This window comes from Neolamprologus multifasciatus, chromosome 22 (assembly GCF_963576455.1).
Source record: "Neolamprologus multifasciatus chromosome 22, fNeoMul1.2, whole genome shotgun sequence".
NCBI classification, from domain to species: Eukaryota; Metazoa; Chordata; class Actinopteri; order Cichliformes; family Cichlidae; genus Neolamprologus; species Neolamprologus multifasciatus.
Genome location: NC_140459.1, coordinates 17,403,930 through 17,422,570, shown reverse-complemented (window position 1 = coordinate 17,422,570; position 18,641 = coordinate 17,403,930). Strand labels below are relative to the sequence as shown.

The following is an 18,641-nucleotide window of genomic DNA, read 5'->3' as shown; positions in this document are numbered from 1 at the left end:
TTGTGAGAAAAACAAACATTTTAAGAAATCTGTCTGTCTGTTTGTTTTTGTTAAGAGTTACGCTTCAGTCACAAAGGCCTGAGAAATATCAGTCACATCCTGGGAGCCAAAGGTTGATAAAAAGCGGTGTATTCTCTAATCGGTTGGCGAGTCGTTGCTGGAGGTTGCTAGGTGAAATTGGTCACAAAGATCTGCTGAGATTTTGTAGATGCAACACCACTAACTGTGTGTCATTAACATCATGCTCGCTGTGACAATACAGGAAGTATTGAAAAAGGCACCATTTACCAAGCCCTAGAAACTGGCCTGCGACCATCATGCAACCTTTGGTCATAAGACAAACTACAGGAACCAACCAAAGCAATCAACCGCTGGTTGTATCACACCCAATATGGCAGGCTGCTCTTGAGCAATGTGTGCATGAGAAACCCCGACATAGTGTTGCACCAAAAATCTCTTTGCAATTGCTTTGGTTGACAGCAGATTGCTGTGGTCACTCATAGTTTGCATTGAACACGCTGACTTGCATGCAAACACAAACTACTTTCCGAGTGGTGCTGAAACCAGGAAAAGTGTGACAACAATAGCCTTCAAAGTAAAACTTTGAAACATTTTAGCTGTAGTGGTGAAGCACAGCTTTCATTCTGAAGGCAAACATTGTCCGTTTCCAGTTTGCATCACTTTTTTTTTTTTTACTAGATTTACCAAGTGCACGCAAACTGTGTGTGACCATGACAACCAAACTTTGTCCATAGATAACAATTTCCACCTAGAATCAACATCTAAACATGTATCAAACTCTCTCTTGTGTGTAAATCCATAGTAAAAATAGGCCCTTAATAGTTCCTCTGATTTCTGTGTTTATGCTAGTGCTGTGCAGGTAGCTTCTTTCTGTCATGATCAACAGCTACTTTCACACTTTAGTCTTTGCACAGCTCAAAAAACAAAACAAAACAACGCAAGACGTCATTTTTCTGAGCTTTTTATGTGATGGTAGGTAGGTGTTACCTTTGAACAGCCAACTCGCTGAGTGCTTCAGTTAATACAGCACCGATACGGTTTCAAACCAATAAACTAGATGCATTTAAAAATATCAAACATTTACTTAGAAACAGGTAAAAATATGCATCAGCGCTCTGTTTCCTGGGTGAATGCTTGGATGGGATGAGGCCTTAAATACCGGTTTCAGACTTAAAATAAGCTCTTAATCAAATGCCCCACGGACTTACATTAAAAAGTCCAACCGAAGACTCACATATACATCGCCTCAAATACATTCTTTGGTTTAGAAACTAACAAAACAATAAATATAGCTGTAAAGAAATCTGAACAGCCTTACCTTGCTAATATGAAACTCCAGACGTCTCATGTACCTCTCGATAGTTTTGATTTGCTGCAGAAAGACAGTGCAAAAATTCAGAATTTTGCTTCATCTGGTTTTTTGTTGGCACCACAGATTATAACAAGGTAAGACTTACATATTATACAACAAAATGTGCAGAAAATACAATGTTCTGTGCAAATATGTTATTATAAGATTCACACGATAAACTCCAAACTTGAGCGTGTGTTACAGTAGCCCCTCCCCTCCCATCATCTTACCTTGTCAAGATCATACAGCACTCCCTGGAGAGAAAACACACACAGACACACACATGAAATTACAGAGTTACTAAAAGGTAGGACAGCTTATCCAACGCAGAGCAGATCACATTCATCTGCCATCAGGAAGAAACAGTTTTTCCTGTCTGCACACATCAGGCAGCCACGATGGCGTAAACAATGAAAAACATTTTCCATGTGTGCGTTCATTCGTTTAAAAATTCATGTAATATATGTGAATTTTTCATTTTCTTTATAAGGCATTTTTGGCTTAAGCTGTGAGTCTCACAGGCTGTAAACATTACGAGGAACGAGGAACTTCTCACCAAGCGGGAGTTTCTCTTCATGTCCTTCATCAGACCTGTGAGTTTGTCCAGCTCCGTCTGATGAACCTCCAGATATTCACTTCACAGGGGAAACAGAGAAACACTTCAGTCTTTGCATAAAACAATGAATTAAATTAAAACACAACTGCAGAAGTTCAGACGCTCACTAACGTTACGTTCACCGCTACAAAATCACTTAATGACACCAAAGAATACATGTGGAACATAAACATCCACAGAGGTCTGTTAATGCATTCAGAGGTAAATGTCAACAAGCTCAAACAGGCTGTAAATGCACAAACTAAAGCTTCTGGTAATTACCCAGGAAGCTGCTAGACCAGGTAAACTCACTGCATAAACATTCTTTATATACAGTTCATGACAAGACCAGACTCCATCCATTATAAAAACACAACCATCAACATTTTTTTTAAGGCCAGAAAGAGTGACACATGCACCGTGTGGGAAATGTAAGCAGCACTTCTGTAATACTATCTGTTGAATCAATCTGTAGTCAAGAACAACACAGTGTTTATTGTACTTACTGACTATCTGCTATATGACTTCTATATATTTACTAACTTTAAAAGGTCTGGCATTAAACATAGAAAGGCTTCTTGTGTTTCAGAATTTGTGTCAAGTATCTAATCTAGAGGAAGTCGAAATTCTGAAAAAAAAAAAAATAGCCTGGGTTGAGCATTTATCGATGGAAAGTTACAGCTTGTCCACAGCTCTCCAATGAAAAAAAAGAATGGAGCATTTCAAGGTACTCTGGAAGACTTCATAGTGTGTACTGTAAGTGAATTAGCTTCATATTAACTACTTAATTGTGTACATAGAACAAGTGGATGAGTTACTCACTCCAGGCCTTGTTTGAGTGCTGTGTAAACCTCCTCCAGTCTCTTGGGCTGTGGCTCTCTGGAGCTGCTGCCTCCCTTGTGGCCTGACAGGTGGGGCTTCTTAGGCTTGGACTGAGGCTTCTTCTGCACTGCAGAGTTCCCCATGAATGAGTTACATCTGCACACACACAGACAAACACACGCACACACAAGCACGGGATAAGTTACCGTTTGCTGATTGTGCCTCACAAGAATTTCCTAAATCTCATCGCACAGGCCCAAAGGCGCCACCTTCCATATTATATTTATCTAATATTTATCACAGGATCTCTGCAGCACTTCAAGTGTCAGGCCACCAGCTGCCAATAAAAGCAAGGAGTTATATTTCTAGATTATTTACACCATCCTGAACATGTCCTTGGGCCAGTTACAGCATGAGTTCATCTCATCTGTCAGATGCAGCGACCTTGTTGACTCTGCTCACACCAAAATAACTCGTACATACACGCACGCATACACATTTATATGTGACCGACGCATTTAGCCTACATATTATTCAGACACAAATACAATCATACATTCAGAGCTTAACCTGAGCATTTAACGCGGGCGTGCAATCACATGCAAACATGTGCTTCCCCGACTCATAGCTGCCGTTTATCCTCTGCTGGAGTGAACTTACAAACAAACAAGCAGATTTAGCCTCCCGGCGACTAACGACATTCAAGTGATCTTCAGTCTCTTCCCTCAAATGACCAAATGTGTGACCGACTCAAGTGGGAGAATTGAACAAATGTGATCCAGTTACAGAGAGTTGCCATATATGTATAAAAGGCAGTGAAATGGGCTCAGACACTTTGCGTGGAGCTTCAGCTTTCTTTCATTTTTTACCACCACACATCATTTTTTAAAAACCATGAGGTAATCATTTGGAGGAAAAGTTTTCTGTAAACCACCAGTAGGGGTCCATTGGTGGATTATTATGCAGATATGCTCTTATTCAATTTAATTTTCACTGATCAGACAATCGCAGTCATTACTGACATAAGGAGGAACTTGATATATTAGCAGCCTTCCAGGATTAATCCAGCAGTAAAAGACCATCTTTGAAAAGGGAGGCATTTTCAAAACATTCCTACTTTGGATGCACCGAATCTAATGGAGAAGGCCTGGTTTAATGCTATAAACATCTGCATTCTGTGGACTTGAAGCTAACTGATATATCAGAGATGTCAGAGGTGTCCGTGTGGCTGACACATTGACGAATTTTGAAAAAGTTTTCATGTCCCATTCACGGTGGCCCCCGAGAGGCCAAACGGACAATAACGTGACAGCCCAGCTGCAGGAAGTGACAAACAGCAAACAGCTAACAGCAAACATGTGTCTACAGTTTTATGTAATCATGTGACTAAAACACACGTTGCCTGGATCTGTTTCTCCCTAAAAACAAAGATCGGTCACATGTTTTTGTTTCTGTCACTTCCACACGCAGTCTATCATTTTATCATGTCCCCAGAAACCCTTCCAACATATTTTGTATGCTTTTGCAGCATTTTTGTATTTGCTGCTTTTCTTAAGCTGCTTTGCATTTGACCTCTCAGGGCCACCGTACGTAAAAATAATCAGCAACCCAAGTTGTGTGGATGTTTTGCTGACTTTCATGTTAAAGCACGATGCTTTGAGTGTGAGCATTTTAGATCTACTAATAACAATAAATAACTAGACAAATAATCACCAGTAAAAGCTTCACAGGCTGCTGCCCTCCATCAGCCAGAGAAACCACACAGACGAAGCTTCATGTGAAGCTTCTTCGCTCATTTAAACTGTAAAATCAAATCATGATGAAGAAGAGGCCCATTAGTATTATTTCTCAGTAATTATTGTGCTTAACTGCAAGTTGTTATTATATTAGGGGTAACAGATGAGTATAGGTAATACAAATGATTGACTGTGCCACAAATGGTAGCTTTTTGTGTTTCGTGATATTTCACTGCAACCAAGCAGAGTGAAAGGAGTGCTGGCAGATGTTATTATATTAGAGATAGAGAGCTTAGCCCTGATTGGCTGAAAAGTCTGTATGATTTTTAATTGATTGACCTTTGCCATAGGGGACATAACCGTATACGACAGGTTGTAGGTACAACCCTCTGTATGCATTTAAGTTGAAGCCTTTAAGAAAGATTTTTCCAGCAACCAAGGAAGGTTTCTCCCATCCACACATCCATCTGTCGCTTATCCAAGTCCAAGTACTGAGGTCAGGAGTCAAAGCAAAGACGCCCAGATCTCCCTTTCCATGGTTACATCATCCAGATTTTCCAAGGGTGACACCAAGGTGTTCCCAAATCAGCTGTATGACATGTAATCTCTCAGGGGTCTCCTGGGTCTTGGATTAGACCAGAACACCTCACTCACAGTGGCATCCAGGAGGAATCCCAGATGCCCGAACCACCTCAACTGCCTCCTTTTGATTTGAAACAAGCTTTTGGGAACAAACTGATAAGTTGAATGTGTTTTCAGTTAGTCTTCATGGGTAAGACTTTACCATTTCTAAGCCTCATATCTGCGGGTGAAAAAAGGGGGCAGAGTTTTCTAAGTGGCAGAACCACCTTACGAGTCTCTCTCTCCTCACATTAATCCATTTTAGGTCACACTCATCTCTCCCACGCATGCACATCTCAGCTTTTAAAACCATTACGGATTTAGCTGACAAATGACATTTCCCCAGTCTTAATGAAATGATCTGAGAGTCATTCCAGGGACGCAGCGACAACCAATTCCAGCACTAGACAAGCTGGAACGTGCCACGTTTTGCTGTGTGCCAGCAGCGGCACAAGTGAAGCTTATAGCTGCCACAAATGTAGGGCAACACTGAACGAGAGCACTGCATAGCCGTGGGGTCATGCAAGCTCTGGTGCAGTAGGGTTTCTTGGCAGGGACATATACAGAAGCATACATGTCAACACTTCCATACAGGAAATCATGCATAATGATGAATTTATCCTTGTGCGCACAAAGTGCAAATTCTCCATCATGCAAACGCGCAGAAGTGCACACAAAACTCACGCATGGACACACACATGGAAAGTCCCTTCTCAATTACAGTAACAGAGGAGCGTGCACAGGCGCTGGCACACTCCAGCGGCTTCAGGAGCTATATCTGCGCAGCTTTCCACCTCACTCATTATCAGGATGATAACTTGTCTGTCGCTGTCAGTCGCCCACACAGCGAGTCTTTAGAACCAATTACTCCATTCACTGTCTGAGCAGAGAGAAAGGAGCCACTTCTCTCAGCAGGACCAGGACTGCTGAAGAGGCCCAGACACAGACAATCAGAAGTGTAAGATTATAAGAGATATGGTATATCTGAGACTGTGAGCAGGCTTTGTCTTGTGACGATGATGGAGAGCGCCGTCACAGATGAGTCAAACAGGAAAGCACACAGAAGAAACTCTTATCTCTCGAGAACTTTATCCATCTCTAACTTTTCGAAACCAACCCCGGCTATGAACGAGAATACATCATGTGACAGAGTGATGATCACTGCTTAAGAATTCGCTTCTTTCACAGGTTTCAAGACTTGCTTTGACTCGCGGATCACCATGAAGACTGGCTCCATATCCCTGAGTCATTGTATTCCTTTTGTCGGAATGAGATCTTTTGTTTTGTCTTTTAGAAGAGATAACTAATATGATTCATACATGGATGCGAAGAGATACACGTCTTCTCCGTGTACAGACACTAGTATGGAGACTGTATAGAGAGTTTTGTTTTTGTGGGTCTAATCTCCCTTTCAGCATTTCTGTTTCCACTTGTCAAATTCCCCTTGTTATCCCCTCTCTGTCGATGATGCCGGCATCACAGACTCTTGGATGGTGCCATCTGCATGTGTAATCATTTAGCTCAGTAAAGTTTGTCTTAATCTTTTCATTCATTTATTTGTTTTATTGTAATTTATAAACAGTAAAACTCAAACTTTCCTTTACTAGAACATCTAACAACAACATCCAGGTGATGCTTTAGAACAGGGGTCTCCAACTCCAGGCCTCGAGGGCCGGTGTCCTGCAGGTTTTTGATCTCACCCTGGGTCTACACACGAGAATCAAATGATTAGTTCATTATCAGGCCTCTGCAGAACTTCAAGACATGTTGAGGAGGTAATTTAGCCATTTGAATCGGCTGTGTTGGATCGAGGACACATCTAAAAACTGCAGGACACTGGCCCTCGAGGCCTGGAGTTGGGGACCCCTGCTTTAGAAGTATTGAGGTACTTACTTTTGTACTGTTTATAACCTATTTATTAAATGCTGACATAGACGTACAGAAGTGGCATCATGATGTGTCATTTTCCGCTTACCGTGAGCGCCGTTCCTGTAGTGTGCTGAAACCCGCAAACGACTGGCTCCGGATTATGCCATTTGGCCCGCCGGGGGAGTGGGTTCCGGTCGCCATGATCTCCGGGACTCGTGACGACACTCCTGCAGAAAAGGCACAACATGTGCAGGATTTAGGATCGGGGTCAGTAATGCATGAAACTCAATTCAATTCAATTCAATTCAATTTTATTTATATAGCGCCAAATCACAACAAAAGTCGCCTCAAGGCGCTTCATAGATACAGAGAAAAACCCAACAATCATATGACCCCCTATGAGCAAGCACTTTGGCGACAGTGGGAAGGAAAAACTCCCTTTTAACAGGAAGAAACCTCCGGCAGAACCAGGCTCAGGGAGGGGCGGCCATCTGCTGCGACCGGTTGGGGTGAGAGAAGGAAGACAGGATAAAAGACATGCTGTGGAAGAGAGACAGAGGTTAATAACAGATATGATTCAACACAGAGAGGTCTGTTAATACATAGAGAGCGAGAAAGGTGACTGGAAAGGAAAAACTCAATGCATCATGGGAATCCCCCGGCAGCCTACATCTATTGCAGCATAACTAAGGGAGGATTCAGGGTCACCTGGTCCAGCCCTAACTATATGCTTTAGCAAAAAGGAAAGTTTTAAGCCTAATCTTAAAAGTAGAGATAGTGTCTGTCTCCCGAATCCAAACTGGAAGCTGGTTCCACAGAAGAGGGGCCTGAAAACTGAAGGCTCTCCCTCCCATTCTACTTTTAAATACTCTAGGAACAACAAGTAGGCCTGCAGAGCGAGAGCGAAGTGCTCTAATAGGGTGATATGGTACTACAAGGTCATTAAGATAAGATGGGGCCTGATTATTTAAGACCTTGTATGTGAGGAGCAGGATTTTGAATTCAATTCTGGATTTAACAGGAAGCCAATGAAGGGAAGCCGAAACAGGAGAAATATGCTCTCTCTTTCTAGTCCCTGTCAGTACTCTTGCTGCAGCATTTTGGATTAACTGAAGGCTTTTCAGTGAGTTTTTTGGACATCCTGATAATAATGAATTGCAGTAGTCCAGCCTGGAAGTAATAAATGCATGAACTAGTTTTTCAGCGTCACTCTGAGACAGGATATTTCTAATTTTAGAGATGTTGCACAAATGGAAGAACGCAGTCTTACATATTTGTTTAATATGTGCGTTGAAGGACATATCCTGGTCAAAAATGACTCCAAGGTTCCTCACAGTGTTACTGGAGGCCAAGGTAATGCCATCCAGAGTAAGAATCTGCTTAGATACCATATTTCTAAGCTTTTAAGCACCGAGTACAATGACCTCAGTTTTATCTGAGTTAAGAAGCAGAAAGTTAGTGGCCATCCAAGTCTTTATGTCTTTAAGACATTCCTGCAGTTTAACTAATTGGTGTGTGTTATCTGGCTTCATGGACAGATAGAGCTGGGTGTCATCTGCATAGCAGTGAAAATGTATGCTATGTCTTCTAATGATGCTGCCTAGGGGAAGCATGTATAATGTAAACAGAATTGGTCCTAGCACTGAACCCTGTGGAACTCCATAATTAACCTCAGTGTGTGAAGAGGACTCTCCATTTACATGCACAAATTGGAGTCTATTAGATAGATATGATACAAACCACTGCAGTGCAGTACCTGTAATACCTACAGCATGTTCTAATCGCTCTAATAGGATATTATGGTCAACAGTATCGAATGCTGCACTAAGGTCAAGAAGGACAAGCACAGAGATGAGTCCACTGTCAGAGGCCATAAGAAGATCATTTGTAACCTTCACTAAAGCTGTTTCTGTGCTGTGATGAACTCTGAAACCTGACTGAAACTCTTCAAATAAACCATTCCTCTGCAGATGATCTGTTAGCTGTTTGACAACTACTCTTTCAAGGATTTTTGATATGAAAGGAAGGTTGGAGATTGGCCTATAATTAGCTAAGACTGCTGGGTCTAGAGATGGCTTTTTGAGTAAAGGTTTAACTGCAGCCACCTTGAAGGCCTGTGGTACATAGCCGATTATTAGAGATAGGTTGATCATATATAAGATCGAAGAATTAATCAATGGCAGGACTTCTTTGAGCAGTTTTGTAGGAATGGGGTCTAAAAGACACGTTGATGGTTTGGAGGAAGTAATTATTGAAGTTAACTCAGAAAGATCGATTGGAGAAAAAGAGTCTAACTTAACATCAATGGTACTAAGAGTAGCTGTAGATAATATTACATCTGTGGGATGATTATTGGTAATTTTTTCTCTAATGATAAAAATTTTATTTGTGAAGAAGTTCATGAAGTCATCACTAGTTAACGTTAAAGGGATGGTTGGCTCAAAAGAGCTCTGACTTTTTGTCAGCCTGGCTACAGTGCTGAAGAGAAACCTGGGGTTGTTCTTATTTTCTTCAATCAGTGATGAGTAGTAAGCTGTTCTGGCTTTGCGGAGGGCTTTCTTATAAAGCAACAAACTATTTCTCCAGGCTAAGTGATGATCCTCTAAATTTGTGACACGCCATTTCCTCTCCAGATTACGAGTCATCTGCATTAGGGTACGTGTTTGAGAATTATACCACAGGGTCAGGTACTTCTGATTGGATACTGTAGCTCCAGTGAAAACTAAGGTCTCTAGAGTCGTACGTAGTGAGGAGGTGAAATTATTAACAAGATAATCGACCTCTGCTGGGGTAGCGTTCAGATAGCTGCTCTGCTCTATGTTGGTACAGGGCATTGACGATGATAACAGTGGCTGGATTATATTCTTAAACTTAGTTACAGCGCTTTCAGAAAGACATCTACTTTGATAAAGTCCACTCTCCACTGCTGCGTAATCAATTATTGTAAATGTAAATGTTATCAAGAAATGATCAGACAGGAGAGGGTTTTCAGGAAACACTGTTAAATGTTCAGTTTCTATGCCATATGTTAAAACAAGATCTAGAGTGTGATTAAAGTGGTGGGTGGGTTCTTTTACATTTTGAGAGAAACCAATTGAGTCTAACAACAGATTAAATGCCATGTTGAGGCTGTCATTTTTAGCATCTACATGGATGTTAAAATCACCCACAATAATTATTTTATCTGAGCTCAGAACTAAATTAGATATAAAGTCTGAGAAATCAGACAGAAACTCTGTGTAAGGCCCAGGTGGACGATAGATGATAACAAGTAAGTCAACAGTGAGGTTACCTGGAGTGCCGCAAGCACAAAGAAGGCACAGTTGGTGATGCTTTACATGCGCAAGCAGCACTTGGAGCCTGTGCTAACATGCCTCAACTCCTCTGACTTATTTGTCACATACCTCAACCGTTACTGTTATTCCTCAGGTATGTGTCACAAATCATGACATCTGTCACTTCAAATGTGTGACAATAAGCAATTCATCAGACTGACAGCTGTTTAACGTCACGCAGAAGTCACTACATACACCACACACCTGCTTCAATGGGCCATTTTTGCCTTCTAATCACCACATTTGACTTATTAATTCCACAGACAGCCCAGTGTTTGACGTGTCTTGTCTTCCACTTCTGTAGTTAAGGCTTTTTCTTCCTTTTTTAAAATCACTGTGCCTATATTTACCAGCAGCAGCAGCCTCTCCTTAAGCCGGAGATGTGGAGTGCAACATGATTCACGTGGGCACTTGGGGAGCAAGCCGAAAATAGATGGCGAAACGGCCAAATTTAGCTGTCAGATAATGATGTAGCAGAGATCAAGCGCCCAAAGGAGGAATCCACTGAGATAACTGGATCACAGTTTCAAACAGCAGTGTGAGAATTTGTCCAGATCGCTGTGCTTCGGTGGCAGCAGGCTGACATTTAACCTCAAAGCGCAGTTTAGAAAAAGTTCAAAGAATTAACCGAGGAAAGCTTCCTCACAAAAAAAGCAAAAGAAAGGAAAATAGAGGAAAGTCTTTATAGAGTGAAATCTTTTGTTTTGGTGCGTCAGAGGTCAGCATGGGTCAGAACAGCTGGAAAAGGTTATAGATGTTGCAGAAAGACACCATGATAGGATGAGAGAAGAGTCTGAAATCAGGTCCTTTAAATACCAGGACATGCTTGTTAAATTCTATTCACATACCGAGATGAAAGCACCGTGTTACTCGAGCAATACCCCACCATCTCCACAGGTGTGCAAACACATCTTCACATACTACAATGCTTTCCTGAACTTTCCTGCACATGCTGCTATTCCTTGCTTTAATGTTAACTCCCTCTGCAACATCACAAGGCAAACGGCAACCTGGAACATGCCCGAGTAACAAACAACATCTCAACGTTGGTGACAATAACATGATAACTGTAAACTTTGTGTGAGTCAGAGGAGGCTCGATCTGTCTTGTTAATCTGTATTGCTTCTCGCCTAATACAGAAATGCCTGAAGGAGAAGAACAGAGAGACACATTTGTCACATCAAATTAAACTTTACTAACAAGCAGAGGAGCTTGTCTCAGTATTCAGCTCTCCTCTGCGTCTGCTTCCCCTCCTCTCACAAGCGACGCAAACCATCCCCCGGGCGTACGAGTTAAAACAACTTTGCCAAATGACAAGAAAACTCTGGATTTGTGCTGCTGCTTGTAATCATACCCCACTTTTGTCCTACTGGATCCGTCCATCTTTATTTCTCCAGAGGACTTCTGTGTGGGGTGGTCGAGCAGGGCAGCACTCACATTAAGCCTCTGTCTGTGGTACTACAGGCGGCCAAACTAGAAACCTGATATCAGCTCCTTTGGACTGAGGACCACACAAAGAACCAGCACGCGGTCCGAGGTAAGACTAGATCCTTGTTTTGCAGTGAAGCAACAATAATGTAGCGAGACTGATACGGCTGCGACTATTAATAGCAGCTAGCTGACTAGAACCATTTTCACAATTGTACTAAAAGGTGTATAAATCAATAATTTTACATTACCAGCCGATCAAATTACTGCGTAATGTGAAACTTGCTACTCCTATTGCACGTCTTTGCAGTTCTCCTCCAACCAATGATCTGCAGACTTTTTTTGCTCACTGCTTTGAAGTTTGAGCCTGAGAATCCTCCAGAAACTTTTAAAGAATAAGTACAGCAGTGATAAACTGACTCTATACTTCCGCCCTGCACTATCATTTCGAGCAGGACTCGGGTCTTGGTGTCGAAACTATGTCTGAACATCAGATACCCCCTTCGCTCGTATTGCACCACCACTGTATAGCTGCGCGGAGAACAAAGAGGGCGTTGCAGTCTTCGGTTCTCTGTTTTCACTTGTTACCCAACTATTTGTGGCACTTTTCTTGCAACATAGAACAACAGCATTGCCTCACTGAAGACATTTACTAAAAACGAGTGTTGCTCTCTCTGCCTTAAGCGACACTGGATCTTCACCTCTCTATTTGCTGCTACATATATAAATGAACAAGAATGAATCCACATACACTTTCAGCTGTATCAATGAAAAAAAAAAAAAACAGATCCAAAGGAGTTTTATTTCTCTCAAGAGCACAAATGGTGCTAAAGATGGTCAGCGAAGTCTCAGTGTGAAGACTCGATGTTGCCATTTTGGTGTTTTGAACCCTGAAGTGACGAGCGAGCTCTTAAATAATGACTTGTCAATTACAACTCATTAGCCAGTAAACAAAACCTGGATAGTCCTCCTTTCTGACTGTAACGATGACCATAATTTATAAAATGTTTTATTCAGTGACTGAGCCGAGAAAAGACGTTTTTTCCCCATAAACTTCTTTACAACTTGAAGTCTTTTTTTTTAAAACCAGATGACTTGCCCCCTGCTGGCCGTTAAAAGAATGCAGCATCGCTTTTCAGACTTGGAAGCTGGCGGCACATCCATCTTATATATACAGTCTATGGTCACGACACAAGGACACTTGATATTAGAACCACTTACCTGCACTTCATTACTGTTACTCGCACTGATATGTGCAAAACAAAACCCAGAGTAATGCTTCTGGTCTAAAATATACATTTGGAAAGCAGATTTGTTAGATAATGTGATGTGGTCACATTATCGGGATATGATTCTCCTGAGAGGCGGTAATCACCATTACTAGCCTAAACACAGCAAAGGAAGAGACGTTACACGAGAGCTGCAATTTGCTGTAATTCTCTGAAGCTTTTTGGTCCATTTTGGTGTCTGGATGTTCAACAAACACACTTTTCTGCCTTTCTGTACATGTCTCGCGGACTTTCTGACTCACTCTCCTAAAAGAGGAGCAGTGGGAGGGAAATGATGGTACATCCAGTTACCTAATGCTCTCTGGATAATAACAGAACAGGCCGGACACTGTTTACAGCACTTTCAGAAAGATCTACTGTATTTAGACAAGCAAAGATGGAGAACGAGAAGATGTGCTCACTAAACTCCATACACAATGGTACCAGATTATCCCCCGAGTATCCTGATGTACACACAGCCTACGGTGAGGACGCAAGGGAATAACACAGAGTACTTCTCCCTGCCATCAGAGAAAACTGCTGTAAAATAAGAGTACTCACACGATTCAAACACAGAACAGCTTCACAACGGCGTGCACGCTAAAACTCTGACACTGCCTGTCAGGCAGAGGCTGTATGAAACTCAAAGAGTGTTTGTCCTACATTCATTTTCAGGGACTCGCCCACACATTGCTGGATAAATGTGGTGCTTTATAAAAGGTAATCACCTTGTCTCTGCGTGCTCTCAGAACTCAGAAACAAAGTAAATACCTCACTTTTAATTATCAAGCAAATTATCTGCAACACCTATATCTAGACTGTGAGTTTCTCCAGCTGCTACAAACAGGCTGAATGAAGATCAGCGGTTTGTTACATGATGAGATGATGAGCCAAATAATTGATTTGCTGATCAACACCATTATTTGATCAGCCATTTACAGTTTCTTGAATTTGAGAAACTGACTCTTTTTAATATGTTATGATTGGAAACTGTATATACACTCATTGGCCACGTCATTAGGTACAGTGGTTCAGTTGCTCATTATTACAAGTATCTAACTGGCATCAATTCAGTCCAGTCATGGAGACACGGTCAAAATCACCCGCTGGAGTTCAAACTGAGCATCAGAATGGGGAAAAAAGGTGATTTAAGTGACGTGGAACGTTGCATGGTTGGTCTGAATACTTCACAAACTCCTGATATGCTGTGATTGTCCCACAAAACCATCTCTGGGGTTTATAGAGAATTATCTAAAGGGAAGATTGAGCAGCAGTTCTTTGGTTGAAAATACCTTCGTGATGTCAGAGTTCAGAGGAGAATATCCAGACAGGTTTGAGCTGACAGGAAGGCAACAATAACTCAAATAACAATCGTTGCAACCAAGGTATCCAGAAGAGCATCTCTGAATGTACAGTGTGTTGAACCTCAAAGCACATGGGCTACAGCAGCAGAAGGCCACACTTGATGCCACCCATGTCAGCTATGAACACGAAACCGAGGCTACAACTCACCAGAACTGGAGAATAGAAGATTTGAAAAACGTTCCCTGGTCTGATTTGTCTTGATTTCTACGGTAACATTAGGAGGATAGGGTCAAAATTTGGAGTAAACAACTTGAGAACGTGGCTCTACCCAGCCTTGTATCGACAAGTTCGGGCTGCTGCTGGTGGTTTATGTGTGTGGATATTTTCTTGGCACATTTTCGGCACATTAGTACCAACTGAGCATCATTTAAATACCACAGCCTACCTGAGAACTCTTGATGACCTTGTCCATCCTTTTATGACCAGAGTGTACTCAAAGCTCAGATCATTCACACTGGTTTCTATTGAAATGGGCTCCAGAGATCTTTGAGATGTGCTGGAACGGGAGATTCACATCATGGATGTGCAGCTGATAAATGTGCAGCAGCTGTGTGATGCTCTCATGTCAATATGGAAATCTCTGAGGAATGTCTCCAGAATGTTATTGGATCGATGCCATTAAGAAAAAAGCACCTCTGAAGACAAAAGGGGTCCAACTCTTTAGTTAAAGCTTAAGCAAATTAAATATATTCCAGTTTAAATTCCTCTCTAATAATGGTTTAAAGGCTAATTAGTCAAAGCAATAGGAAATCTATCAAGCTTTTACTCTCTTGTAGGGGACAGCTGGTGTGAGTAGTGTGATAAATGTTCACACTATAGTCCAAGCTTTGGGATTTTCTAAACTTTTCTAAAGTATTAGCAAGCCCCTTAAAAAACCTCAACATTTAAATAGATGTTTCTCTCTCTCACACACACACACACACACAAAGGGCTGAGTTCAACCACTGAATCATGAAAACCTTTCCTCCGCACCTCTTAGTGTCACCGCTCATCTCGTCTAAAGAGCCTTTCAGAGCGAGAACAACAATACCCACTTGCAGTGCGTCCTGGTTTGGTGCCAGGCGTTACCCACGCTGAATACAGCTGCCAGTCAGGCCATTCAATGGTCTTTCATCTCAGCCTTAAACACCCTCATGAGTGCGTTTGTGTGACTGTGGGGTTTTTTTTTTTGGAGGGTCTTGTAAGCATCACATTAATCAGTACTCTTAGCTGCGCCTTGGCAAGACTGGACAAATTACAAATATGCAATTAGCAAAGGAGAGGTGGCTGGAGAGAGCAGTTGCTGTTAGCTCTGCAATGTTCACGTACATTAGCGTATTAGCACCATCACTGAGTGATTCTGTGTGATTGAGAGAGACAGCCCAACTAAGTTAATGAGGGACGAGAAAGCCTCAAAACTAATAGTGAGAGCCAACTGCAAATACAAAAATGCTTCGTCAAGCAAAGTGGGATGTGTTTTGGCAAGAGTCACGTGGTTGACATCATCAGCTGAGCTAGCATGATTGCTAGCATGGTCATTTTCCAGCATGTGCCTTTCCATTTCACTAATAGGTGTTTATAAACCACCAGACCACATAGACACGGATACGAGGACAAACCTACTGCTTGCTTCATCTTTAACCTCAGTAAACACTTTTCTGACAAATTTCTGATCTTAACAGCTCGTTTAAAGTCTTATTTAACACAGCATGATGTTAATTTTATGACTTATGGTCACTAATAGAACAAAATAGATGCTCAAGCAGGATATGATTAGGAGGAAATGCCACCATTAGCACTCAGAGTTCTTGGTTTCTCAGTCAGATCTCCATGTCGCTTATCTACTTTCAAAACTTTGTTTAGCACTGTGGTGGGGCGTGGTCTGCGGCCCCGTGCAGGGAGGGCGGACACATCTGCACGGCATCCTTAATCACGCCCGCCGAGTTATAAACACGGGGACTCAGGGGTTTGTTGTGGTGGTGTGATGCAAATGTTAAATAAAGATGGCTCATAACACGGATCTGTGGTCCCATCGTGCCTTAATTCCACCACAAGCACTTTTTAAAGTTATAAAGTGCTTCACAGTTTGGATAAAAACACACTAACCTCCTAGGACCTGGCGTCCACAGTTGTCTAGACCAAAATACTGCATTTTGCTCTACAAGGACCTGATATCCACTTACGAGGACATTATACTGCCACTGTTCTATCAAAATTTAAAACAAATGTCCTCATATGTGGATCTTATTTTTGTCAAAAACAAAAATCAAGAAAAAAATAAAAATCAGGTGATTCTTTGTTTTTACATTCATCAGGTCACAATCAGCCCAAATAGCAAAGAGAAATTAAAAATGCATGCCATGAAAGAGTTCGAGTCTTAGGAGGTTAAAAAATTCATATATGCATATGATACAACCTCATAAGCATGATCACCTCTGCTTTCAAAATAAGAGCGTGGAACACCTGATCAGATGATTGGACAGGCCAGCTGAAGATATAAGGTCTCAGCAGCTCTGCTGTATAAACTTTAGCCTGTTTATGTTGTGCTTTGCATGTTATTAATACATATTCATTTAAAAAATTAATTCGGAATTTCATTAGAAAGCACTGAAAGGAAGCAACAATGAAGCTTCAAAATTGAACTTTGGAAACTAATGGTTAAGGCCTTCTTTTATATACAGTCTATCAATTTTCAATAAAATGAGCGCTAGCTTCGAAACACTCAGCTTTAAATCCATCCTCGCCTTTCATGTAGTAGTCTTCCACCAAGAGTTGACAAAAGAACACTTAACGCAACCATTTCACAATTTCATCCTTTCCTTCCTTTGCATTTCAGCATCAGCAGTTTTTTAACATCCTCCACAGGAACATGTGAGGCAGCTGTTCCTCTTAATCATTTAACCCCCCCCCCCCCCCCCCCCCTTCATTCATGTTTGTGAGGTTTCACTCGAGTGACTCAGATATCTGAAGTGATTTCACCCAGAATGGTCTTTTCTTCACTGACAGTGTGACTCACTTTCTTATTCTTCTTTCTCTTGTTTTGCTCCCTTTATATTCATCTCACTCTGCTCTGACTCCCTCATCCTCAGTCTGTGCAGCCAAATCTGTCAATGGTGAAGCATGAGGCGGCACTTTTCTCTCCCCATGAAGAGCACGAATGAGGTAAAACCATAAATAAAGGGAGACAAGGTGTTAAAGTATGGCACTGCAAAAATAAGCAGCGATTCATCAAGTAAAAAACATCTAATATTTGGTGTAATCATACATGTAAACAAACTCTGCCATGGATCTAAAACGTTCCTGAATAATAATCACAGCACTTGCTCGCGCTGTGCTCGTTTGTTGTAAACTGCACAAAACGCGCCCTCACTGTGCTCGCTGTTCTCCGTTCCCCGTCCTCTCTTATACAACAGTCTCACCCAAACTCACAAACATCAACATTTAACTTCTGAATAACCCTCAGAGTGTGAGAGCGCGTACGAGTGTGTATTTACGTGCAAAAACCAGTATCAGAACCACAGTGCATGTTAATGAGAGAGGGCTAATTCTTAATGCCTGTATAAATTAGCCTCACCATGGCAACAGCAGACAAAATGGGATGAAGTGTGTTACGTAAAACAACAGTTATGAGCCAACTGCCAAGAAGTAGGACACACACACATACACATACACACACACACACACACACACACACACACACACACACACACACACACACACACACCCTCGTGTTACAGGGCCAAAGCTTTTAAAGCACCAAACCTGCATTTGGAGAAAAAAAGTTGTTGTTTTTCTTGGTATATCCTGAGCTTTTAAAGATGCTGCTTTCAATGTCATTCAACACATAAATACATCATTAAAAGTGACTGTGCTGCTTGTCATTATTTCCTTCTATTTTTATCTCATTGTGCGTACAAAAACAGAAAGATATTAGAAAAACAAGAAAGGCAGGTGCTGATAACAATGCAGAAAGGCAGAAATATGTAAGATGATGCAGCAGTCCGGCTGAAACAGTCAAGTTTGTGATAAAACAAAACCAACTGAAGCGATCGGCGATGACTGGAAGTGAAGTAACATGTTCCAACACAGCCTGCAGGCTGCAAGCGTGTGCCTGAAAGCTGCGCAGTTATCCATGAGTCCAGGTTTGTATAAACTGGTTCAGTGAGGAGGGTAACTGCTGGTCTAGCTCCAAGCCGGGCTAAACTTGCTGCAGGCTGCAAACCCAGAGCCAAAAAATAAACATGTTATTTC

The 18,641-nt window shown here is 41.7% G+C and overlaps 1 protein-coding gene across 5 annotated transcripts in view; it reads right to left on the bottom strand.

The window, feature by feature from the left end:
* Positions 1-18,641, bottom strand: part of ripor2 (RHO family interacting cell polarization regulator 2) — a 75,145-nt gene that overhangs the window by 20,087 nt on the left and 36,417 nt on the right. For all 5 annotated transcript variants that reach the window (XM_085149377.1, XM_085149374.1, XM_085149376.1 and 2 more), the window contains exons 2-6: positions 7,122-7,242; positions 2,790-2,945; positions 1,929-2,007; positions 1,603-1,626; positions 1,340-1,393 (exon numbers count right to left, since the gene is read on the bottom strand). In XM_085149377.1, the coding sequence (XP_085005503.1) occupies positions 1,340-1,393; positions 1,603-1,626; positions 1,929-2,007; positions 2,790-2,945; positions 7,122-7,242 (434 nt within the window). The remainder of the gene's footprint in view (positions 1-1,339; positions 1,394-1,602; positions 1,627-1,928; positions 2,008-2,789; positions 2,946-7,121; positions 7,243-18,641) is intronic.